This window comes from Cyanistes caeruleus, chromosome 4, assembly GCF_971803275.1.
Source record: "Cyanistes caeruleus chromosome 4, bCyaCae1.hap1.1, whole genome shotgun sequence".
NCBI lineage: Eukaryota > Metazoa > Chordata > Aves > Passeriformes > Paridae > Cyanistes > Cyanistes caeruleus.
The window spans coordinates 34,673,858-34,700,597 of NC_141704.1; the positions used below are offsets into that span (position 1 = coordinate 34,673,858).

General features: G+C 42.8%; 1 protein-coding gene across 11 annotated transcripts in view; it reads left to right on the plus strand.

Annotated features, from left to right (window-relative positions):
• The window catches only part of GRIN2B (glutamate ionotropic receptor NMDA type subunit 2B), a 218,392-nt gene that overhangs the window by 92,963 nt on the left and 98,689 nt on the right, over nt 1-26,740 (plus strand). For 10 of the 11 annotated variants that reach the window (XM_086887636.1, XM_023933981.2, XM_086887641.1 and 7 more), the window contains one exon: nt 5,642-6,240. In XM_086887636.1, coding sequence (XP_086743762.1) covers nt 5,642-6,240 — 599 coding nt within the window. Of the gene's footprint in view, nt 1-5,641; nt 6,245-26,740 lie in introns of those variants that run through there. The other variant, XM_086887645.1, reaches the window with a different exon arrangement.

A 26,740-nucleotide genomic window follows, 5' to 3' on the forward strand; every position in this document is an offset into this window, starting at 1 on the left:
TGACACGCAGAGATTCTGTTTTAGATGCCAATTCCACCAGGAGGACATAATATTAGGTCTGTAGTGTCACCATGTTCTCATAGTCAACAGCAAGCATTCAAGAAAGGACTCACACAGCATGATACAGCATGTAATATAAAAGCCAGAGTTTTATTGAGTTGTTGAAAACTAAATAAAAAATTAAATTTGGAGAGAAAAAAACAAACAGACAGAGGATCCTGACTGTAGGCTAGCCTGAGGCAGTAATGGATTTGTGGTAAGATAAACAGAAGTAAATGAACACTTAAGCAACAAAGATCCTGATTTCCTGTCAGATATGTTATAACAAACGGGACTCAGATGTATAGAAAACTTAATTATACGACGCTGAAGTGTTGTGGCATTTTCCATCATGAGCAGTAAAACTCCCAGTGAATCAAGTATCCCACCAGGACTGTGACAAATAGGTGCACAGTGGTGTCTCAGTTTTGAAGAAAAGAAATACATAGGAAGGGAAATGAAAGCCCATGTTTTCCCAGAAGTTATTTGGTGCTTGCTCACTCCTTTTTGCACCCCCTCGCCCTCCAAACAGTGTGGTAGACAGGACTTAAATCTAAACAAGAGGCACCCCTGTGTGATTTGGCTGTTGGTCATAGAGTAATTTTGCAAATCAAGACTGTACTAAAGACACATGAACAGCTTTTCTTCTAAATCAGGAAAATGAGAAGAGAGCTTTGGAAAGCAGCCTGGGTCATTAGGATCTGATGGGATCCCCCCTGTGAGCTGGAAAGGAAGGGCAGACCCCAGTTGTTAAATTATGGTTGCGCAGGAAGCCTAATGAAGCAGCAAATGGGGTTAAATATACAGATGCTCCCAAAAGTCTAATAAAAAGGGGCTACTAGCCTAGCCACACAAACTGTATTTGTCCTGCATCTGTGTGGAGGCAGTAGAGTGGGGTATTTTGCAACAACCTGGTATATTTCTCAAAATCCTGGAAGCAAACAAGTGCTCTGGACTTGCTCCTTACTCAAATTCCTTGTGCATAACTTGACACACCTTGCCTTTGTGGGGTCTGGCACTTTGACTGAAGCAAAAGGAGCTTGCCACCCCTAGCAAAAATGTGTTCATGGACCAGCCACTAGAGCATGGAGCACAGAACCAGATTACATTCAGGTAGGCTATACAGAGGAAACAGAGCATGCTGATCTCCTCACTCACCAAGTCAGCAGTTAATACCATGGCTCAGTGGAAGGCTGGCCAGTTCCTCAGCATAAGTGGATCACTGCAACGGTTTTTTGGGATCTTGCATTCCCCTGCTTTGTGCATGTTCCCCAGCCTGCCCTATGCTGGGAAGCAGTTTTACCCGGGATTGTAAAATACTGTTTGTAAGGCAGTAATTGCATTTGCTTGCCTGGGGACTCTAGAGTGCCTGTTAGGAAGGAACTTGTGAGAAAAGCTCCCTGGGGACCTCTCCTACCACATCTGAGGTAAATGGCTCATTAAATGGCAGTGATTGGTTTCAAATGGTGCAGCTGGAGGAGGGCTCCTGGGAGAGTCACCTGCAGCCTTGCTAAGGATTCACATCTTCAGTGATGTGTGGGTCAGACCTGGCCTCTCTGCAAGTCTGAAGAACCTTGAAGAATTGGTGATAGTTCTTGGCTGTTCTGTAAACCTTGTCTTACCTCTGCAAACCCTCTTTCATCCACCTAGGAACTCCCTAGCCACCAGTCTCCAAGAGGAGACTTCATGGTGAATGTGTTTGTACCTTCACTGTGTGCAACCCAGCCTCCTTATCTGAAGGGTTAAGCATGCAGGAGGAGGAGGAGGAGGCAATACTTGTCCCAGCATCGGTAAACTCAGAGCAGATTTTCTGTGGGAAGCCATCTGTCAGCTGGGGAGTGGTGCTGTGTCAATTGATCAGCTCCACCTCCAGCTCAGCTCTGCAAACTACAGATCCCTCACCTTGTAGGGGGGCAATGGGGGAGTACTGGGATCTCTGGGAGCTTTGAGATCCTGTAATGGAGCCTCTGCTCTTTCAGACTGTGTGGGGGACATCCTGCAGCATCTTGCTGTCTCTTGTAGCAGGTAGTGATGGAAAGCCTGAGCTTGCAGGTGAAAGGGCTGTAGGAAAAAGACAAGCTTTTTTTCTGTAGCCAAGGGATTGTATTTCACCTGGATGATGTGCAGTGTAAGGGACTTTTCATTAAAACTTGACCTATCCCTATCCCAAACTTAATCTGTCTCTCAGTAGCAGTGCTGAACCCTGTTTTGGCTGTTTTGAGGTAAAAAAAGGAAGATGGAAAGTGGAATGAAATTTCTTCAGGAGAAAAATAGAAACTTATAATGTTCTGTAAAAATCTGTAATGTGTGGAAGGGTAAAATATTCCTTTTTGGTTTTAGACTGTAATAAAACAATAATAATTCTGTAGGGTATATGTGTGTAAAAATGGTAAAACTGCCTTAGATCTATCTCCTAATTTGAAAACTGTCACTGTAACACTACTGTGAGGTCATGTTCATACTCTGATAGCCCCACTGTTCTGTTTCAGTCCAGATCCTTCTCTTTTTTCTTGACTTTTCATCAGTCATGTGCAAGAACAAGATTGGGAAGAAAATTGTGACTTTTGGACGTTTTTCTTAGCTTGCTTTTTGTCCCCCCAAAAAGGCGGTGACTGAGATTTCTATCCAACTCTATCAGCAATTCTCCTGATTTATTATGAGAGGGACATTTTCTTCTCTACTATTGTCTGTCCTTCCTTCTTCACCCCTCTCTGACTGCTGAGTTGGTTAGGGAATGAAGAACATTTGGCCAGCCCAACTATTGGGGTGATTAAGTGCCAAGAGACATCTTGGCAAACCAAAATCTGGACTGGCTTGCACCTCCTTAATGCTCTCATTTTGAATATAAGTTGCCTCTTCTTGCTGCTTCTGTAATAGAAATGCCAACAGTTGCTCAAGAGCAATTATTGCATGCACAGCCAAGTGGCCTGTGCTGTTTGATTTAAAGTGGGGTGCTTCCATTTCTCAGTGGAGTGGAATTGTTTTGCTGGGTTGTGATAAAGCTATCTATTTGTTGTATTGATTTTTGATGTTCTGGTACACTCTTGTTAGTGAGGAGCTCTGAATTTTCTCCCTGAGTCTTTTGGGGCTGAATTCCCTTCAACAGTTAGGTGGTGCACTCATGTGGAACGAACTGTCAGCAGGCATTTTAGCTTGACCCTGTTTAAATCACTGGGAGGGCATTACCTCCTGCACCTTTCTATTGTGCCTACTAACTCCTGAGAGTGTGTGTATGTAGCCTCAAAATAGTAGTGGATTTACCATCAAGCGTTCCCTATTTGTCACTGAGGAAGCAACCAGACAAGACTTCCAGACAAAGTCAAATTTGTGTCACGTGTTCCTATAATTCAATAACCAGGCCCTTCAGATCCTGGACTCTCTGCTAGAAATGGTGAAAAATTGCAGTCAGTTTAGAGGCTCTTATGCATAAGTGTAGAAAGGCTCTTGTTGAACTTAATATAAAAATAAATACTAGTCATTGGTGTAGCTGTCTTGCCTTTTCATGTTGCAGTAAGGCTGAGTCTTCACACTCTAGCATTCGGTTTGCTACAAGTGGCTTTTAAAGGCACTGTGCAATGAAGGGTGTTGGAGATGCTTGTTCAGGATTTTTTCTAAATCTGGCAGATGCTGTGACAATAGTTTGATTATTTCCTCTGTCTTTCTAATTTTTTGCATAAACTTTAAAGATATAAAATATCTTTTTATTAGAAGAGTAGTTTAGGAGCACAATTCTGAGAGAAGGGGTGAATTCCAGTGAAAAAAATGAGGTTTTCAATGTATTGAATGGCTCCAGTTGCTGCTCCTGTTTTTCTGTTTTGTTTTTTTTTTTAACTTGTCTTCAATTTGTTGTTGAAATTGTGTTGTGTTTGTCTTTTTATTTTTGCATGCATTAATTTTTCCACTAAGCAAGGAGCAGCCCTAAGAGAACCTTCACATGTGGGTGGTGAGCTGTACAGAGGAAGTGAACAGAGTTTAATCACCAAACCTCACAAGAGAGGCATGGGGATCTGGGAGTAAGGACTCTTTTGTATGGGATGTGACCCCTAGGGAGCTCAGGAAAGAGAAGCAAGTTTCTTAAGGCTGGGTATGGGATCAGGCCTTTATTTTTTTATTTTTTTTTCTGGAGTTGCTGAGCTATAGCATATTTTGTCAATATAGAAAATGGCTATAGGTAATCAAAACCATGACTAAAGGATGAATGGGTGATTGATTAACTACATCCCTGCTGAAAAACAGCTTTACTTGCCAAGCGGTAGGAGACTTAATTTGGTAGAGAGGTGTTCTAAAAGTGACTACCTTGGGCTAATGTCTTGAGGCACAATGAGTTTTCCCAGGTCTCAAACTCCTGAGAATGTCCTTTTGTATCTCTGGTCCAGTTTTCCAGGCTTATTAAAAGAAGGTGGGGCTGTTCTCATTCCTTAAAGTGGTGTTTGGATTTGGAGAACTTTCTTATTATAATGTGAATCTCTTCACAGAGAGATATAATTTAATTCTGTGGGGTTTTTTAAATTTTTTAATGTTATTGGTGTTTTTTGGTTTTTTTTAAATAATCTAATTCTACTCTACAGATTTCTGCAGGAGTTTGCAATTGATTTTAAAAGACAGAAGATAAATCCCTAAGAGAGCATATTGGCAAATACTTTTTTCCATTCCTTTCTTTCATGAATAGGGCAAAAGCAGGGATTTGCATTTTTCTGGATCTCTCATAAACTGAAAGCCTGAAAGGGTATCTGGTGAAATCCCGGGACGAAAAAGATTTACACTATGCCATAGGAGAACTGAGATCTGTATAAAACTCCCTTGGAGTCTTTGAGCTTGTAAAGTGGTACAAGTTCTGATTTTTGCAAAGATGAACTTAGCATAGTAGAAGGATATGAGAGCAATACCAAGAGAAATACTGAGCTGACATTTCTCTAAAACAGTGTCAACAAACCTCATCATAGTTTACAAATCTCTGTTTTATTTTAATGTATTTTATGTTATTCTGAGACTGAGCCTTCCTAGTTGTACTGAGAACTGTACAGAACCCTGCTGCTGCTTTCTTTGAGAGAAGTTAGCAGTAGAGGTTGTCAGAGCTGTTTGTATCCAATGATTTTGCCTACTCTATTTGTACTTTGGTCTGGATACTCAAACCAGACTATCCCAAACTAAGTATCAAAGTGACTGTCCCAAAAATCAGTATCAAAACTGCTGTGTATCCTGTTTATCCTACATATAAGATTATGATAATCCTGTGATTAAAGCTCTTAATTTCATGGAAATATTTTGTACGTATTCTGTTTTTCTGTCCTCACTTGTGTACCACTTGTTCTCTGTCTGTTAGAATCAGTCCTAACAGTTGAAACCTTTAAGTAATTTTGGCAACCTGCCTTTAAAAATAAAGTAAGGACAGCTGGTCATAAAAAGGATTTTACTTCCTTCTCACTTGCTTCACTTAAATTTTAAAAAGTTAAAAATCTTTAAGCTCTGGCCAAAACATGAAATAAGATTCTGACAGTGTGCCCTTTATGCTCAATGGATTGACCATGAATGATGTTTATTTCCTTTGACCTATTCTTGTTTTCTTTTTTTCTCTCTTCCTCTCTTTGACTTCCTATTCTAGGATGAGTCATCCATGTTCTTCCAGTTTGGCCCATCAATAGAACAGCAAGCTTCTGTCATGCTCAACATCATGGAAGAATACGACTGGTACATCTTCTCCATTGTCACTACTTACTTCCCTGGTTACCAGGACTTTGTGAACAAGATCCGCAGTACCATTGAGCACAGCTTTGTGGGTTGGGAACTGGAGGAAGTCCTTCTGTTGGACATGTCCCTGGATGATGGGGACTCAAAGATCCAGAACCAGCTCAAGAAGCTCCAAAGCCCTGTTATCCTCCTGTACTGCACAAAGGAAGAGGCCACCTACATTTTTGAGGTGGCCAACTCAGTGGGTCTGACAGGCTATGGTTACACGTGGATCGTGCCCAGCCTGGTGGCAGGGGATACAGACACAGTGCCATCTGAGTTCCCCACCGGGCTCATCTCTGTCTCATATGATGAATGGGACTACGGTCTTCCTGCCAGAGTAAGGGATGGAATAGCCATAATCACCACGGCTGCTTCTGATATGCTGTCTGAACACAGCTTCATCCCTGAGCCCAAGAGCAGCTGTTACAACACCCAGGAGAAAAGGATTTACCAGTCCAACATGCTCAACAGGTAAGGGAAAGAGCTAGGCCAGCTGTACAAAAGGGTGGTCAAAGACAACCTCTGATACCAGAATATTTCTGCCAGGGCATGTGGTGCTTTGGGGCAACAGATGGCGTTGGCCAGAACCTGGGCAAGGGGAGGGGAGCTGAGGGTGGAACCCATGTTGCTGTGTATTGTGAGTGCCAGCATTGTCACCTGCTTAGAAAGCCTTCATACGACACAGAGGGCAAGTCAGCATGAGGAAGAGGAATAACGAAGGCATAGTGCAACAATATCAATGTGCCCCTCAATGCACGAATTTTTTGCCTTTATAACAGCATTGAACTTCTTGGGGTGTCTTTGCATGACTGGGTCTGCACCTCTCCGGTGGGTTCATGCTGCAAGTAATGGGAATGTCTGTGTTGAAATCTAGAAGGCACCAGTTCTGTTCCAGGCACTAGAACTATGTGAACAAGTGTTCCTTATGGGTAATGGCTGTGCAACCTACCTGGAATAGTTTAATGGTAACTGTTGTCTGAACGCCAAGTATCCTTCAACTGTTCATTAGCCCTGAAGTACAAGATAGAAGGAAGTGCAAAGAGATGTGGAGAACTAGAAAAAGAGTTTAGAACCATCAGCTCTGCTCAGATCCTGCTTCATACTCAAAGCCTTTAAAGACTTTGGATGTCTTGAGAATCTGGTTTACCTCAGAGGAGGGCTTGTGCTGTTCACTCTGCTCTTTGGCACTTCATTGGCCGTTGTCTGCTGGGTGTTTTGGGTACCCTTCTCTCTTGTGTACTTCATGCAGAAAGCCTTGTACCTCAATTAGAACAGCAAGTTTTTCCAGATTGAAAAGACTATTTAAACATAGGGAAAACCTGTTTGAATAAACATCTTTTTATCCAGATTCAATTTTTCCTAAGAAACAGTGCTAAGACATCAGTTTATGGGCATAGAGGAGGCTTGTGGTGGAACAGCACTCTGATTACTAAATGTTCCTTTTTGTCCCAGATGGAGTTTTAGCATGCAGCAAAGCAACCCAGATAATTAGACATGGAATCCAGATGTCCCCTGACCTGCTCAGCTGTCACTGTCCAGTGTTTCGCATATAAAATCCTTAGACATGTTAGCTCCATTCTAGTAAGGAAAGGAGAGCCCAGGCAGCAGCCATCAGGCCACACAGAGCTCAGTGTCTTTGTTCATTTGTCATGTTGAATCACTGAGCAGTGCAAATGTGATGGATTGATCTGCATGCTGTGACCCCTCACTGTTAGCTTTACTAGGCAGATAGAGAGACTAAGGGACAAGGGAGCAGATTTTTGCTTTGCCTGAACGTTGGGGACTTTAAGAGAAAGAGAGCTTTATTTATTAAGAGAAATTGAGTTTTGGCCCGATATCTTACCCATATTGCTATTTGTTTTTTGTCTCTATGATCCATTGGTGTATTACCAGGTGTTATTTCTTTTACTTCCTCCTCCCCATGCTGGTTTTCCTCGATGCAGGCCTTGAAACTACCAAAGGTGCCTGAAGCTTTTATCTCTTTCGTTCCCAGCTAGGCTTAGGAGTAAGGGTTTTTTCTGCTGCTCTTTTGAGTCATCACTGAAATGATTAAGTAGGGAAAATATATTTAGTGTATACAAGTGACATCAAAGCAGGCTTTTGTTCTACCTTTCCAAATAAAGAGGGATTTTGGGGGGAGCTCTATTGTGTCTTTTCAGCAGTTATCTAGAAAACAAAACGTTCCCTGCTATATGATGCAGTGTTCTGCAGAGACTTTCTGCCAATGAGTTCTGTTGACTCTCTGTTAGCCTATGCATAACATCACACCCATATAGCTATGCTGCTTCAAGGACCCAACAGAATCTCTCTGCAAAGCACCTTTTTGCATTGTTAAGAAGTCTCCAGCTCAGAGACTCCCGAGTGTAGATGTGACAGCACTGTTGTGCCATGTAGATATGCCCTGAAGCCTGAGCACCCCACATGAAAGCAGTTCTTGTCACTTTTGAAGATCCTAGCTTTCTTTTCACCTTCGTGGCCCAAATCATGCTGTTTCTGCTCCCTTGTCTGCTTTGGGTACAGCTCTCGTAGGAATGAGTGCCCATACATGTAGACACACCCAGCTTAGTTTGAGTACTGACATCTCACTGAGAAGCACAGTCAGATTAGTCCATGCCACGCTCTATTCTGCCACTGTGTAGATTGCTGCAGGCACCTGTGCTAACTCAGAAATAATTATACTTTTGTAATACTTGTGTGTTGAGTGCAAATATTTGCTTTGCCTCACATGGTGCTGGCCTGGGAGAGGGTTCTGACCTTGCCTTCTTTCCCTCCTACCTGCCCATGTTTCCACCCTCTCTGTATTTCCAAGTGAGATGGTTAAAAAATTTGACTTCAGTGGGTTGGGTACTTAGTTTTAGTCAAATTACTTTCAGGCACCTTTTGAAGTTTAAAAGCTAGTGGTGTCTGAAATAAGCCATTGCTATTACAAATCCAAGGGTTCAATAAAAATTGGAAGCCTCACACCTGAAGACTGTGGAGGAGGAGAGGCAGAGAAGCACAAGGTGTGGAAGGAGGCGATCATGAAGATGTGAGTTCATCAGAGATTAGTAGCTGTAATCTGTGTTCATACCTACAAGTTCCATTAAATTGGCTTGAATTTACTATGTGCTAAGCTTTAAACCTCTCATGATATGCTTTGTCTGTCTGGGATATTACAGATTCTGCAGACCTGGCTACTTCATACTTTCCCTAACCCCTTCCACCTGTTAGGATCCCACAGTACTTGTGCACTGTGCACACCAGGTAGCAGCAATACCTGCATGTCTGGAACATGGTTTGGCTCATTTTGGACTGGACTGCAGGTTCTGGAAAGCTAATTTTAGCCCTGCTCTGGACCCAGCAATACTATATTCAGCCATCTGCAACTTACAGTTCCCCCTCCACATGCCTACACAGAGTAGAGAAATGCATGTACGTGGGCTTGATGTCTGGGGAGACAAAGTGTATGTGTATGTGACCTCAGATAAAGCATCACCATGTAACTACTCTTTCAAAAACTCTTGAAACTGATCCAAAGTGGTCCAATCTACTTCAAATCCATAGCTGGGGAGGCAATGCAATAAAGGAATTCTCCCATTTTATTCTCTGGAGAGTGACACATCCAACTAAAAAAATGTGTAATTTAGTTCAGCTGGGGCACACTATACACTGATCGTGAATTAGTCATTTCCCAAGATCTTCCTTTGAACTCCGACCATTTCTTACTTTTTTTTCTCTTCTTTCTAAAAGAGAAATTGTTCTGAATGCAGCTAAAATCAAATGGTCTTGCTCAACATGGAGTCAGTGGTTGATCTGGATGTATAATGGAGTAAGGAGAAAATGAACTGAATGTTGTTCAGATTCCCCATATCTTTCCTCCTTTTTACACTGACACTTATTCATTTTTGCAAGAACTTGTGCAAACAAAGTTTTATTTGAAGTATGGCTGCAAGCACAAAAAGAAACAAGACAGACTGTTATCTAAATGCCATTTCTTGACAATGTAGGTGTTTGGTCTGCATCTTCTTGTATCACTAATGGTCTCATAGCAACTGTTTCTGTCTGCTTTGAAACTGGCTCTCTTTTGTGTTAGACTGGAAGTGCAGAAGTATGATCACGACCACTGAACATTTTGGATTTTGTCCAATAAGTGAACCTGCTGATGAGATAACTCCACTAAAGAGTAGTAAAATGATACTTGAAGAGAGTTTTGTTCTACAGGGTTTGTTAGTTATCTTTTTGAATGATTTTTGAGGAATTTTTCCTCTGGTGAGGGATTTATCTCAATTTATGCTGATAATAGGCTTGGGTGGTAATTTGGAGTCCAAATATCCAAATGCTGTTTCCCAGTTCAATTACAGTCTTTAATTCTTTGTTCAGTTTGTAATAATTACCTATTCATTTATTCCTTCATTGTCCCAGAAAAAAATCTGATCTGAATATTTTAGTCTTCCAAGTTTATAGTTATCCCAATAACTGGTCTTCTGGGCACCCAGCAAAAGCACTGTGTGCTCTGCTCTTTTCTACTGCATGAGAAGATCTCAAAGGTTGGGAAGGAAATGCTCAGATGAAGAGTTCTTACCTCTTGGCCCTTCCTAGGAGAGTTGCTAGGCTTCCAGGCATCCTGCACAGCTCATCTTTTTTCCCTTCACCATGGTTGCTGAGGAGTGAGTGGGCAGAGGTGGATGTGTTTATAGGCAGCCTTCTGCTTATTTCGTTATTTTAATTGATGGGACAGATTTCCTTGAGCTCTGGATTGGTGCTTCTCATTACATTTTAGAAATGGGAAGAAATAACTAAATGACAGGAGTATTCTTAGGAGTGGAATTCAGAGATGAGTCATGAGAAAAGAATATAATTTCTGGCACATATTTTAGGAATGGAAGCTCAGCTGGTTTGTACGGATATTCACAGTCTTTGGGCTACATAAGCTGTGGTTTTATTGTAGCCTTCAATGAGACCTGGGTTCTTTCTCTTTGTTGTCATGGCTGCTTGTGAATGCTGGGCCATAACTACTAGTTTGTTGTTGTAGGATTTCTAATGAGTTCTCCACTGATTGGCTTTAATAGTCTCTCATTTAACACCAGGCTGCACACAGCAGATTTCATTTTAATAAAAAATGCAGTGGAGCATTTGCTTTGGAATTAAAATACAAATGTGGAATTATACCACCTTTGCAAAGAAATACTTTTAGAGGGAAATAAAGTTAGGTTCTATTCTGTGCCTCAGATTCTTCAAATTGGGAAACATCTGGCAAGCTTTCTTAGTGCATTGTTTGGACATGACACTTCCACTCTGGAGGAAGTAACATTCATATGTAGTTTTACCTTGCCAAACAGATAAGAAATGCAAAAGAACCTTTGATGAGTGCCTGAAGACTGTTTTTCCTGGAATAACCATGGCAAACTCTGTTCTCACATGATGTTTTGCTAATAGGAACTAGGAATTGCTGGGGCTCAGATACATGAGCACTGAGTCGGTGACCAGAGAAATTTCTTGCAATTGGGTTGTACAAACAAATTGCTTCCCTGGAAACTCAAGACCTTATGGGCTGTATATATCCCTAAAAAAGTGCAGTGCCCCTTCAGGGTATTGTGATACCTGTGAGCACCCTGGACCTGTTTTCCCTGGGGAAAACCCTGGACCTGTTTGCTCTTTCTCCATTCACAGGTTTGTTACCCTCATACTAAGAGACAGGAGCCCTGTCTCACTCGGTTTGGCAGGGCTACATGCTTGGCAGCTGGCTGGGAAGCCCTGCTCCAGCTCTTGAATCCAATGGTGCTCCAGCTGTGGGAGGCACAGTGCTGGGACTTGCTTCTTAATGCTGGGGAGATGGTGAGGGAAGGTAGAAGTGGCATGTTCCCAAGGATGCAGAAATTGCCCTTTTCAGAAACGTGGAGGGTGAGGGAGCATATGTAACTTTTGACCTTTTGGAGCCTTTAGGCCCATGTCTAGTTAGCAGCTCATTATGTTCCCACTGGTTGGCGTGTCCCACTGCCGTCAGGCTGGTGCAGAGTGGCAGCACGTGGCGTGAGTGCTGCTGACAGATTAGACATCTCTGCTGCTGAAATCTGCTTGTTCCTGTCACTGCTCCAGCAGCAGCTGGAGGCTGGGGCTGGCCTGCACCTCCTGCCTCTGTCAGGGTCTCTCTGCCTCCCTACATCCCTTGCTGTATGTCGTCTCGCTCTCTGTGTGCACTGCCATTGCTTTTTTCTGTTCCTGTCTTGCATCTCCTATTGCATTTCATTTACCCTGTGTGCATTGCAGTGGTGCAGTGCTGGTGAAAGGTGCTGGGTTTCTTGGCTTGGGGCTACTGGTTATTCATGTTTCCTGGTCAGGAAGTGGACAGTTGTGTGCTGCTGCACCTTGGAGGAAGTGTTGGCTTCCTCTAACTCCTTTTTTTTTCTGTCACTGGAGTGGAATGCTGAGGGCAGTGTGTTACATGCTCTTGATCCAAACCTCCCCCCATACAGGTGGGCTGCTAAGGGTGCCTAAGGCTGAAGAGCAGTCTGTGTCTGGCTGTCCTCCTTGCTCTGCCCAGCCCTTAAGCACTGCTTGGGCAGTGGGAAGCACACCTGTCCTGCAGTGGAAGGTCAAACATCAAACTGACTTGTATGCTGGTAGGATGCTGGAGATCCTGGCTTCTTAGTGGGAGTATATGATGGCACAGCAGAAAAGTTTGTTCCTCAGCAGGCACCACAGGATGCCTTAGTCCTGCTGCTGAGCTTTGTCAGAGTGGGAGAGGAGGTACTTGCTCTGTGTGGAAAGTTTGGTGTTTCATCCTCTTTGCAATTAAAATAGGATCACAGAATCACAAAATATTCTGAATTGGAAGGGACCCACAAGTCCAGCTCTTAAGTGAATGGCTTGTACACGGATTGAACCTGCAACCTTGCTGATATTAGCACCTTGCTTCAACCAACTGAGCAAATAGAAGGGTTCAAGTGAAATGATGGGTTTTTGGCAAGGGTTATCTTTTGATTAAAGGACATATCTTTTCATAAACGCCTCCAAAATCCACCAGCTGGGAATGAATTTTGGTATGCACCATCAGTTTCCAGATGGGAAAATGTCCGTGTTCTGCTTCCAGCCCTCTGAGACATCTTCTGCTCTGCAGCCAAGTCCAATTAGTGCTAGTACTGTGGCAACTTCACTTGCTGGTGACAATATGTTTTAATGTGTGCCTCTCCACTCCTCATGGAAAGTGAGTCAAAATCCTCCCTCTATGGTGGGGCTTTGAAACCACAAACCCAGTCTGGGCTACAGTTCAGCATCAGCTATGCCATTGCTGATCCTGCTCTGATGACAAAATACATTTAGGGTGCTGTGGGCTTAGAAGCACCTCAGGGAATTTGAAAACCTGCTTTAGCAGAGCAGTGGAGGGAAGGTGAGAAGTACCCTTTTTCCTTCAAGAACTGGCTTGATGGGGCAATGGATAATTTCTGGCTTGCAGACCTGCACACTGATGGCTAGCCATATGTGGTTTCATCGCTGGCACCTATAAGAAACATGTGCATTATTTTCCCTTTCTGGTAAAAACGTAATTTCTTTCTTCCCCCACTGACTTAATGTTCTTACTATCTTTCAAGTTTTTAAAAATAGGAACTGCTGTGTTGCTATGGCTCCCTGTGCAACTCTGGAGCAGCTTTTTCTTCTCTTTGATGCAATTTGGGTTCACGATTTGGTTTGACAAGACACCAGTGCTGTTTGCACCTAGTGCTCTCTCCTGGAAGGTGGGATGTGTGGGGGGGGGACACCATGACAGCCTCTGTGTTGTCAGAAATTCACTAAAAAAGGGAAAAAGATTAAGTCAGGTGACCTTTCTTGAAAAAGAGTGGATGTATTAACCCTGGTGTGTCTGAGATGAGAATTTTTTTTTATGTTACACAGTTCTAACACTGTTCCTGTGTTTTAACTTTCAATGGGGTGTTCTCTTCCTCTTTCTGTCCTAAATGCTTGTGTGATGAAGCTGAGCCCTGTCAAACAGCTGCCTGCTCCCCTGCAGAAGCACCTGCTGTTCAGTGGCTTTTGCCATCTATGCTTTGCCCAAGAGACCGTGCGTGGTTAAGTGCTTTTCTGAATTGAGGCTTAGAGCACTCCTGACTAGATGCTGCTGATGAAATTCCTCTCAAAATCATTGCTTTAAGGGTCACTCGAGTCTTGCATCCACATTTTGGGAAAATGTGGATCTGCATATCTGTGGGGCAGCTGAATACTTATCTGAAAGGGACCCTACCAAATTCTGCACACGTAACAAGTTTTGAATACCTGTTACCTGTGCAGAATCTAGACCTCCTCCCTCTGCAGTGTACAGACCTCTCCACTGGCCTATTTTCAAGTAGCAATAATTTTTAAAGTACATTTTGTTTTACTTTGCAAATTTTATTTTCATTCACAGTCCAAAGGTGAATATTTTTTGAAAAATCTGAGCAAAAAAAATGTCCCTGTTCATCCAATTTTGAGTTAAGAGAGTGTGAAATGAATGAATTTGTTCTGCTTTCAAATAATTAGCCAGCAGTGGGGTTTCTGTTGGTGTAGACAAATAACTCAAAGCTAGCTTCACTTCAAACTTCGGAAATTGGTTTGCAGTGTTAGACAAGGGATTCCTGCTTTGCTAAGGTCAGAAAATGTGATTTTGAATTGAATATAAACATTTGAGGGTTACGTATGTTACCTTAGTGTAACTTTTGTATTGTACATTCACTGTACACTATATTTCTTGAAGTATTTGGATGGAATATAATCTAGAAATGAGGTGTTTAAAATGCTTGAATGTGTGTGAAATAATAACAAAGAAAATAGAAATAGCAGAGACCTGTCAGCTCGTTCAGTACACCCTGCTCTATCATTTCTGCAGCATGTTCTCTCCTGATTTAAGTAATAAAAATGTCCCTATTCAAGCCTGCAAGCACCTTAATATAAAAAGAATATTAAAATCTAACCATAGTTGCCCTTGAAATGATCAATCAGACTGAATGCTGCCAGCCATCTTCATACAAAGGAAGCTCTTTTCCACCCCTGTGGAGAGATTTCTGATCTTGTTATATCACACCAAACAGGTGTCTTGATTGAATAAAGATGGTAAGGTGATTTGGCCTCCCCTTTGCAGGAATGTACCATGAGAAATGCTGGAAAAACAGCTTTGGTGAATGCAGTGTTGGCCTTTGTTAAGGATCTGGAGAGACAGCAGATAATCAGATGAAGAGTTCACCCTCTTGATGGTGTGGTCGTGGTGGAAGAGAGCTGCCACAATGGACTGAAAACTTGTGAATCCCTGTAGCCTGACAGTGGTTAAAAATGCAGAAATGCTGATGCGATGCTGACTTTTTTCCTTGATTTTTGAAGCTGTATTAAAATGAGATGGAAATGAGTTTTTAGTGTCTTGCCCAGTGTATTCTTCCCTGTATTATTAGTGTCACAAATGAAATCATTTTTCAGCAAGATGGCTACCTCCAGTAGCAGTGTCAGCATCTTACGTTTATTTTATGACAGGCTGTAGCATCTTTTATCTGCAGTTCCAAAGCACTTTACAAAGTAGAAGGGGATGGCTTAATTCACCAAAAAAATTCAGCCATCTCTGGGGTGAAATAGAACAACTGTTTAACAGAATATAGTATGAAGTGGAGATGAATATTGCACCTCACTGGAGCTGCATGAGGAATTTCAGCTGGCAGAATGAATTTACTAGAGGTGGATTTTCGCCAAGACATTGGGGGTGTTTAATGAGTGCAAGATATTAGCGGCAGTGCCACACATGCCTCTCTTGTGCCTGTGTGAAGCAGGCAGTCAGAAGTGGTTTCACAAAGGAGGTTAGCAGCTTTTCCAGTGTGCAGACTTCAAGAGTGAATTATACCTAATTTCAGTGACCTCCTTCATCCCAAGAGAATGGCATGTTTTGAGCTGATGTATCTAAATTTTACATTGATTATGTGTTTATTTCTCCAGGGGACAGCCCTGGGCAGAGGGAAATGTCCAACAAGGCTGCTGTGGTTACAGACTGGTTACAGACAAGTGATAACCAGAGCTGGATGAGCAAAGGGGTTGACTCCAATGAAGCTCTGAGAGGATTTAGCCACATGGGTAATAGATGTCATATATAACAGATGGTCCTCCCAAAAGGATACTTTCCTTTGCCTTCTTCCCCCTGAAAATAATGTGTCACTGACAGATTAGGCCCTGTGAGTGACATGAGGTACCTCAAATAGATTGCTGCAAGTAATGCTTTCTACCTTCTTCACAAAGATGCTGATGTTGTCCTTCTGCATCTGAGTGGTGATGTTTGGCATGGTGAGAGCATTCAAGAGCTGGTACTTAAGCCATGACAAAATGCTCTTCAGCATCACCAAGAGACTGTGAGGTGCAAAATACAGATGCTTAGAGCCTCTGAATATATCTGAACATCTAGCAACTGCTCTTCAGTATGCCTAGTATGTATTCATGTCAAAAATCTGTCCTGCAGGGCAGTATGGGATATTGGGCTTTCCAGCATTTGACTTGCCCAGATTCAGGAAGTGCAGCAGAACCATTATTTCAGAGTTCTGCATGCTTTGCTGCCCTTGTCTCAGTTTCCTTTTTCTTTCCTTGCAGGCATGTAGCTGAGATACTGGGGGGCTTTACTTGCAGACCTATTTTGGTTTTAATGTAGCTTTGAGATGGAGAAGGTCTTGCTTTTTTACAAATGTGAGACTACAGGTCAGATGAATCACAATGGTTTGAGTTGGAAGGGGACCTTGAAGACCATCTAGTTCCAAGCCCCATTGGAGGGGACATTTTCAACTAGACCAGATTGTTCAGAGTCCCAGCTGACCTCACTTTGACCTCACCCCCCAGGGGTAAGGCATCCACAGCTTCTCTGGACAACCTGTTCCAATGCCTCACCACCCTCACAGTAAAGATTTTTTTCCTAATACATAATTTAAACTCTCTTTTTGTTTGAACCCATTCCCCTTAGTCCTGTCAGTACATGCTCTTGTAAATAGTCTTGCCTCATCTTTCCTGTAAGTTCCCTTCAGGTACTGGAAGGCCAAAATTAGGTCACCCCAAAGACTTGTATTATCCAGATGGAACAATCCCAATTCTCTCTGCCTTTCCTCACAGGCAAGGTACTCCAACAAGTGCCTTGGAGGTGGCACCAAGCCATAGTTTCTCTGGTGGCTGTGGAAAGATGATGGTTCTGGAAAATGCTTCAGTTTGATTATCTAGAGTGAGAAATTTACTTATTTTACTGATCTGTATTTTTTTTTTCTCCAAGCAATTTTTCATGGAAGGCTCAAGTTTGAATTGATGAAGGCACAAGCTTAGCAATGCTGTGAAATTGATTTGGAATAGTTTATTATAGTTCCATGAAATTGCTTAACAAGGAAGTTTGGCAGAGTGAGGGAGCCAAATGAGAAAAGCATGGTGCTCCCAACAGTGGATGGCACTGGAAGTATTGTGTGAGCCAGTAAAGAGAGAATGTAGGCATTCAGGGGTAGGATTAGCCACAGGGGAGAGGAGAGCTGCCCAGGCATCCACCAACCTGCATTGCGGAGCAGGCTGGTTTGCATTGCTGTTGGTTTCCTCCCTTTTTGCCACCTTCTGGATCCTCCCAAAGCCTGCAGAAGGGGTTCTGCCTCCTGGTGCTCAGCTGTGGCAGCTCAGAAACATTTGTCGCAGCCATCGGTTGTCAGTGCGGAAGCAGGACCCCAGAGAAGGGCACTGACAGAAAGGGAGTGTGGGGAGGTGGTGCAGATGGAGGGCCACTTGGGGAAATATAAAGCACCACTGGGCTTGGTTTTAGAGCACTCACTGTGAAGGACGTGCAGCTGGTTCTCTAAGTGGGAGGGCTATGGGTGACACTGACTGTCATTCCTCTGTGTGGTTTGGAGCTTGCTTTGCCTTTTCAGATGCCACAGGTCAGAGCAGCAGTAGTACCCAAAACCAGGCTGTTGTATGAATGCTGTGACTTTGGCTGTGGCCATTCTGCTGAAGCTGAGTAGTGGGAATTCCTATGCCAGGAAATCCCTGAACCTCCTCTTGTTGCCTTGAGAAGTCAAGGGAAAGCAGCCATATAAACTTATCACATTTGTGACAGAGGTTCATGCTGAAAGTTTCTTTAAGTATCAAAGAAAGCTGTGTGGTAGCACCTAGCAGTCTCATCTGAAGATGGCTGAGTGACAAACAGTCCTTGGTCCACTCTCCTCACCATTATAGAGGAAAGGAGGTGTTGGGCTGGTCAAGGAGACAAACAAGGTTGTGACTGTGGCTATTTACTTAATTACTACACCTCTAGGAGGCTGCTGCATAAGACCAAGGGGCTCAGCCAATATTCAGGGTATTGAGGGTGTTCTCAGTATTGCAGTAGTCTGGTGAGGTGTCAAGGAGCTGGCTCAGTACCACCTGGGAGCTGTGGAACAAGTTTTTGTGTAGTGGCACATGCTGGTGGGACTGTGAAAGATGTGGATAAACAGAGTTTTACAAGAATGGCTCTCTGGTCACACCTCTACTGATGTAGACCTATGTCAAAAACTTGTTTTCCTAATCAAGTCCTTATGCCTTGGTTTTGCAATGTCTGCTATGTATTTCATCACTAAAAATGCTATTTCTTTATGTTCCTTCTTCAGGCCAGGAATCCCCTTTTTTCCCCTCCTTTTGTCTTGTCAGCAGGCCTGGGAATGGTGGGCTTGTTCTGGCCAGTGGGTGCAAGAGGAAATTTAGAATGTATTCTTCTGTATTATACAGAATCTTTTCTTCTGCAGTGCTTCTAAAGAAGGATGTAAATGGTGGGTAGTCAAATAGAGGAACAGGAGAGGATGGAACAAGTACTTAGATGTTTGAACTAACAATTTTTTTACTTCCTCCTCAACCCACTGATCCTAATGGGTTTCCCACTGTTTGCCTGAGAGAACGCTGAGAGGGGTTGGGAGTGGGACGCTTGTGATCTTGCCAGATCAACAGTAGTCCTTGTTAACTGACATTTTATTAATCTTTTTCAGCATAATTTTGGTGCAGGCTTGCAGGTTTACATTGTGGAAGGAGAGAACAGGAGGTTGCAGGGGAGGCAATAGCCCACAGTCAAAGATTGTTGTACTGGTGTTTCCATGATTCCATGCTCATGATGTTTTGCAAGCCCCAAACAGCCAGGGATGAGCCCACTGCTCTTGTTATCAGCCATGCCCCCTTTGTGTGTCCCTGTGTCCTTCCATCACTCCCATCTTCCACCTTCTTATCCTTCTCTCAATAGGTGATTCTTTTCTATAGAAATATAAAATCTTATCTTAAAACAGAAGAATCACCCCATTTTTCCTACCCCCTTTCTTTCCTCTCTTTCATCTTTTCTTCCCATGGAAGTGTTTGAAGTAGCACAAGTTCCTGAGAAAGGCACTTTTTTTTTTTCTCCCTTTGTGCTTTGGCTCTGTGTCCCTTCTTCATTATATCTTCCCTTTGTTATTTTGTTCTGCCTGCCTCCTCTCTCTGTTTTCTCCCCATCCCTCAACCCTTCTTCAAGGCTCTTTCTTCATTAATATGTTAATTTCTAGCCCAGGAATGATTCTTGCAGCTCACTGTTCACCAGGGAGAGCCAGAGGAGAGAGCCAGGAGAGAGGGAGAAAAGGGAGAGTGAGAGTAAGAAAAAGGAGTAAGTCAGTAACTTACAACAGGACAGGACAAGGGGTGTTAGCAAAGGAGAATCTTGCACTGACAGGTGTCGTGATGACAGGGAGAAGATGATTATCCACAGTTCGGACTGGATTGGTCTTTGTCTATTGTTTTGACACTGTCAACTTCTGAAGCTTAATATTAGTAGGCAAAAAAACCAACAAAACCCTTGGAAACTATAGAAGCTCTGAACTCTTTTTTTCAAATACATACTTTTTTTGACAATTTCTAAGTCATCTTTCCCTCTGCACAGTTTTTTTTTTTTTTTTTAACATCAGGCCCTATTCTCACCCTGATATGGTCTCTTTGTTTCATTTGATGCAAACTTGTTGTCTTTATGGCTTTGGGCATATTTTGCAGGATGAACAAAACCACACCAGAAATTCCCTGAAAGGGAGTTTTACTCCAAAAGAAGTTTTCAGGTGAGAAGTAAGGAATGTTTAAGCTGCTGTTCAGGTAAAGAGGTACAAATAAAGAGTATAATACTCCAGAAGTTATATAGCAGTGAAAATGTTAGGGAACCTGGGGTTATAAGAAGCATGACAACTGCCATTAGAGACAGGTGTGATGAGTCAAAGTTTTCCTTTCTGCCGCCCACCAGTACAGTTACTGGGTGGAAGGTTGCAAAGAACAAAGAGATGGAGGCAGGCACCTCTGCATCATGGACCAGATCTGGGAAGGATGCAGAATGCCAACACTATTGCAATTTTGCCCTGAAATTAGGAATCCTCTAGCTATTGTATTTGCTGTTTTATATCTAATGAAGCGAGACCTCTGTCTGTGCTCGTAGTCCTAGGATCGTGGTTGCCCAAGCAAATAATTAACAATGCAGCAATGAAAGCTGGTGCCGGCGAGCTGGCAGGGTGGGTGGCTGGAGGTGAGGAAGCAGTTCTGAGGAAGGGCATGTGGTAAAGGAGAGAGACAGGAAAAGACAAGCTCTGATACAGTGCTGCAAAACCGGTATGAGCTGGAAGCAAAATAACTGGGGAGGAAAACTCAGGGGGACTGCTGCAATGTTCTGTGAAGTCCAAGGCCCCCGAGCCAAGAGCCTTTCATATATTACGTACTCACAACTGTGTCAGAAGAATATTATTTAGGTTGCAAAGGCAAGCACTTCAAACAGAAGAAAATGCCAGAATTAAGGCTGCAATCTTAATTTGGCATTCTTGTGTCTATGCATTATACAGCAGTGGTTTCACTACTATCTTTCAAGACAGGACCCCTACTGGCTTCTGTATGCAGGATGGGTGACATTTCCTGACTGAGCAGTGATTCAGTATTTTGTTTCCTTCACCTTGTTCAACATGTATCTTTAAGCTTTGTGTTGTGTCTGCTTTCACAGGCTTCTGAGAATTGAGGATTCTTTGTCTCAAGGTGTTATCTGTGGCACATTAGGCCGGTATCTCAGTACATCATGATGAAGTTCATGGATTTTCACCCTGCTCCTATGAGATGAGAGGACACAAGCTACTTTATGTAAATCCATTGTATAGGTGGGGAACTGAGGTGCAGCAAGATTAAGGTCAAAAACGTCTATTAATTTTTCATGGCCCATCTGAGACACCTAGAATCTCATTATTCAAAGTACTGATCATTACAGAATCCTTTCAGTGTTCAAAGCAAATTTCTCTTTGTCTTTAACTCAGCAATTCTCCAATTGCCCCCTGCCAAGTCTTTCCTAGGACTGAGCACCATTTTTCATTGATTTTTTTATTAACACAGAAATGGAAATCTGGTGACATACAAGTTATATGGGCTGTTTGTTTATATGCCATATAATTGTTTGTTTTGCAGAAATCATCTTGAACCCAGGAGAAAAGCAAAACGGTCTCCAAACCATTTCCCTTTTTTAATTTTAATTTTAATTTGAATTATTTCTTTCAATATATTTGAGATGAAACACTGGATTTTGAATTTCAGTTAGTTTATAACTTCAATATGTATCTTCCTTTCCTTTGGAAAAAAAAAAAAAGATGTTTGAAAATGTTCAAATTCAAAAGAAGAAAGGCTGAATATATATATATATATTTTCTTCCAACAAAGTCAAAACTTTATACGTACTGATTTGCCAAAATTAGGCTCTCAATGCAGTAGTTATTTTTGTTTGGAGTTGCCACCAGACCAAAAAAAGGGGGCCAGAGGATTTGTCCAGCTTTTGTTAAGCATCCAGAAAAATGGGGTGCACAGATTTAGAGATAGCTTGTAAAAAATCTGGTTTAAAAGAGATTTTACTGATCTCTTCTCCCTTGTGTCCAGTAATAGGATGCATGTGAATGGTTTGAAGCTGTGCCATGTGAGGCTTAGACTGGATGTTAGGAAGGTTTTCTTCACTGAGAGGGTGGCCAAACCCTGGAACGGGCTTCTTGGAGATGTGGTCAATGCTCCAAACCTGTTGGCGTTTAGGAGGCATTTGGACTAGATGATTGTTGTAGGTCCCTTTCAACTGAAATATAATATTTTGTTCTGTTCTACTTGTACCACTGTGGCCTTGTGCAGAGGTTGGGGCAAATCCAGCCTTGCAGTACACCTTTCAGCTGGCTTAGCAATATAATTTTCCTGTTTGTTCTAGCCATTCTCAACCTCTCACTTGATTATTGCCCACTTTCCAAACAGCTAAGTTTGATTCCCAAATTAATCTATCTAGTGCATTCAATGAGATCAGGGTCCTGCAAGAAAAATTATTGATTCAGGACTGATTCTTAGTCATTATGCAAAATAGGATGCATTCAAATTGGTTGAAAAACTATAATGCTGATGTTTTCCCTCTTTTGCAGTGTTTGACTTTGTGTAATGAATAAGCCAACACTTTGACAAACTGCATGGTTTAGTGGTTACAAACTTGTTAGCTTTTCTCTTCCACTGCTGACCTCTCTTAGAGACCTCTGTCTCTACCAGCTTGCCTTGTCTGTTCTGCCCTTTTGGCTTCTTCTCCCAGTCTGGTTCTCACCTAGCAAAGTTAGAATCTACCTTACAAACAAATAATCTAAGCTCCAGAACCTGGATCTAGAAAAACACAGCCTCCACTGCTGGACTGCGTCACTTATTTTCATCCATTTCCACTTATCTCACATTCTGACTCCTTGTCCAGTTTGTCTTCCCCTCCCCTCAGCTCCAGGTCACAGTCTCCTTGTCCAAATAGCCCAGGTGTCACACCTCCCAGTTCTCTTCTCCTATCTAGTGTTTTAGCCCCTTACTTCTCACAGTGTCCCAAGTCAGTGTATCCTGATTACCTTCCTGGCTCTTACCAAATTCCTGCTTTGGAATTAGCCAGCCTCCTTTTCCAGTGATCCCTATGTACAGGGAGCAGGCACAGTCATGGAAAATACAAACCCAAGAGATGCACTCCCCCTTCTTCTGCTTCCCCAGTCCACTTGTAGGCCTTATTTGAGCCTTACAATGCAGAAGGTCCAGTGAGGAGAAGAGTTTAAAAAGGATGGGGTTTTTTTGAAAGCTCTAATAATTTGTAAATTGCAGTTTTTCGAAAAGCTTATGACCTGTCTAGGTTTTCACAAGTGTGGGAAAAATCAGCATGAAATGAATGTTTGCTTTCCCCTCTCATCAAAATTCATGTCCCTTGAAAGCAGAGAGCTACGGGAGTTTTTTATAAAGGTCACTATCTTTTTCTTAACATTGGTAAAATGACTTTTTCCCCTCTTGCCTGTTTTTGAAAAAGAACGGACCATTTTAACTTCAATCTTCATCAAATATCAGGCATGACATGAACATCTGATATGGAAAATGTCACTCTTAAAGATAAAATTTGGCATAGCTAGAGGAATCTATAAGGAAGGTTTTACCTTGGGAAGACGAGGACATCTTGAAGAGATTGTGATACCAGCTCCAGCAATGCAAATCACTCCTCTGTCTGTGCTCCAGGAACATTTTTAGGAGGTTAAAGTAGATCTGCTTACTGGTTGAATATGTTCTTGTAGGGTCTTAAATCTGGGTCTCAATCAGCAAGCAGAGAAATTAGTTGTTTTGTTTCAGTTTGAACTGAAAAGGATGTTTCTTTAAAAATAAAAATGTCCATCTCAGTCTTTTAGCACCTTTAATGTTCATTTAAAAACGTATGTCATGCAATGAAAGAAAATCGGTGCCAGTCCCCAGCATGGAACTAAAACCAACCATCCAAACAGTTGGGAAAAACAAGTGCAAGAGTGGAAAAAAAAAATCCAATCCTCCACAGGCTGTCCTTTTATTTTTTCTCCTCTCCCTCCCTCCTTGCTTCAGCCATGGGTATTCAGCTACAGGGCTGTATTTTGCAGTCCTACCTTCACCAAAACAGATTAACTCATGCAGCTCATGAATCATCCCCAAACATGGGAAGCCTTAGTGGGAAGAAAGCAGTGCCAGAGATACTGTTTTCTCTCAATTTTTTGTAAAATGTTTCTAGGAGCCAAGTGGCATGTTGAGGTTACAAGCTCCAGATGAGAGCTCTGGCTGAGAGCTACAGAGTGTGGCAGGCTGGAAGAGGCAAGTTTGGGGTTAGGATGCTGGGAGAGATTTGGCAAAGATTTGGTCAAGCATCTTCTGACACTTGATATGTCCTCCCTTGGTCTCTTCTTGGAGAAAACACAGTAAAAAATACTACTTCTTTGGACTCCATGACAGGCATTCTGTGTTCTGGGAAGAGATTTCAGAGGAGGTGGTGCAGCCTTGAACCTCACCACTAGCCTTATCTAAACATTCATAGAATCAAAGTACCATTTAGGTTGGAAAAGACCTCAGAGATCATTTAGTCAAGTCATTAACCTAGCACTGCCAAGTCCACCAGTAAACCATGTCCTTAGTGCCTCATCTACACATCTTTTAAATACTTCCAGGGAGAATGGCCATGCCATTTCTCTGGGCAGCCTGTTCCAGTGCTTGACAACCCTTTCAGTGAAGAAATTTTTCATTATATCCAATCTAAACCTTCCATGGCACAACCTGAAGCCATTTCCTCTCATCCTGTCATGGCCACTTAAGAGCAATGGTGTGGGACTTGTGAGATGAACAAGGTATCTCAGTCTGGTTCAATGCTGATATTATCCCTCTCCTGGGGCTGTTCCCAGATAGTTCTTGTGAACTGTCCACAGCAGAAGGGATGGGGGTTTGAGTGGGACTGAATTATGAACTGCCTTCTCATGGCAGGTAAGTGATCCTTCCTGGCTGACATTCAGTAGACAGTGGAGGTAACTTGCCTGGCTGATGCCCACTTTATAACTTTCTTAGGGATAAATAAAAAATTCCAGGGTTATTATGATTCTTTCTCATATGAGCCTGAAAAGTGCTGAGTATAAATTGAAGAAAAAGAGGAAACAGGAAAAAACACCAGCATTGCAAATGATGTGCAAGAGGGCTGATGCCTGTGGCACTGCATGTATTCAATTTCAGTGTGCTGTATTTACTTCTGTTTCCCTTCTGAAAAGACAACCTCCAGGCACTTCACTAAATGGATTGAAAGGTTTGTCTGGTTTTAATGATGCTTCTGAAAGAGCTTGTGTGTTATTCCTCCACTCAAATACTTCAGAGAGACTTTGCAATGCCTCTTGGTAAATCAGAACATTATGAATACCTTGGCATTTAGGGGGTAGGCAATTATCTGTTCTGGGATTACTTTAGAAGGAGTGACTGGGGTTAATAAGCTAATGTTTTCTAGGAGAGTGTATCCTAATCTGACAGAGTATGGGAACAATCAGTGGATTAATTAAGATGTGTGTAATGGCATGGTATGAGCATTTAACTTAAGCAATCACAGGAATTGGAAGCACAGTTTCAGCCTCAGGTGGGAAGCTGTGCCAGCGCTGCTCAGCAGTAGCCAAAACCAAAACAAAAGGTGTGTTACCAACTCCTTTCTAGATATTAATGCAAAGCACAGCACGGTGAGGGCTGCTGTGGGAAAATGAGCTGCATCTCAGCCAGACCCAATACAAAGCTCTACCCTTAACTATCATGGCAGAAATCTGTAATCTCAGTGTGTTGAAGGGTGCCGCAGGAGAACTGGGCAGCAGAGGAAAACTAAATGGAGTCACAGGGATTTACCTGCATAGCTAAGGTCCTGCTCTATGGCTTTGGCAGCAGAGGGGGAACTTGGTGATTTGGGTGTGAAAGGATGTAGTTCTGGTTCCTCAGCATGATAGTCATGAAGTAGCATCCATGGAGAAAAATTTTGGAGCAGGTTTTTTTTTTTTCTGTTCATGTTCCCAAGTAGCCTTAGCTACATATCAGTGGTGAAGGATGGAAGAGCTTGGGGGAGAAAAAATGAATTTGGTCCCAGTGACTGGTACTATTTGTGCACACAAAATGTTTGTATTAGGGAAGAAGTCCTACTTGGTACTTCTGTGACCTCAAGGAACAACTGCTCTAGGGGTAGCAGCTGTATTTCATTACCAGTACAGTTAAATCTATCCTTAGCCAAGCTAGGGTTGGCACTATAGCTTGCTGTGATGACCCTGTTAGATGCCGCAGATTCAGGCCTCAAAGACTCATGGAATCATGGCATCACTAAGGTTGGAAAAGACCTCTAAAATCATGGAGTCCAATCATTAACTTAAACTGTCAGGTCACTGAACCCTGAAGGAGTGTCACATCTCCGTCTACCTCCAGGGATAGTGACACCACCACCTCTTTGGGCAGCCTGTTTGCTGGCTCAACTTGAAGCCACTTGTTCTATCTCTTGTTACCTGGCAGAAAAGACTGACACTCACCTGTATGTGACCTCCTTCCAGAGTAGTAAGATCCCCCTGAGCCTCCTTTTCTCTAGGCTAGACACCCTCAGCTCCCTGGGGAGGGTTTAGCCTGGAGGCACCGTGGGGAAGGGGCTCCTCTGCCCAGGATCCTGGGGGTGCTGCCTGGGCCTGGTGGAGGAATCTTTTAATAGATAGGTTTCCCTGCCCTGAAGACAGGTTTCTCACTTTCTGTGCAAATTGACTATCGTGCAAAGGCCATTTTTTGCACCTTTTTGGAAATGGGTTGAAGAGCTTTGGAAAGCTTGGGTGGTCTTGATCCCCCTCCTACAATCCATAGCTGCCTCATGGCCTCATTCCTGCTCTTACTCTGTACTGTGTTGTGGTATCTCCAGGAAGTACAACAAGGATGTTTGTCTTGGAAAAGTGCCACCCTACTTCCTCATGGCCCCCTCTCCAGCCACTCTTGTTCTTTCCCACACCATGTTATTACCAACAATCCTTGATTAGCTCCACAGCCAGGGGCTACAGGGATGCTGTGCAGGTTCAGGGCCAGCTGTCCTGGGGACCCACATGGTGCAGGCAGTGGAGCGCAGTGCAGGGACACTAGAACATCCTGCACAGAGCCCTAAGCCACCTCCTGAAGACGGAGGGCCATTGCATGAGGACAGCTGTAGGTGAGGGCTTAC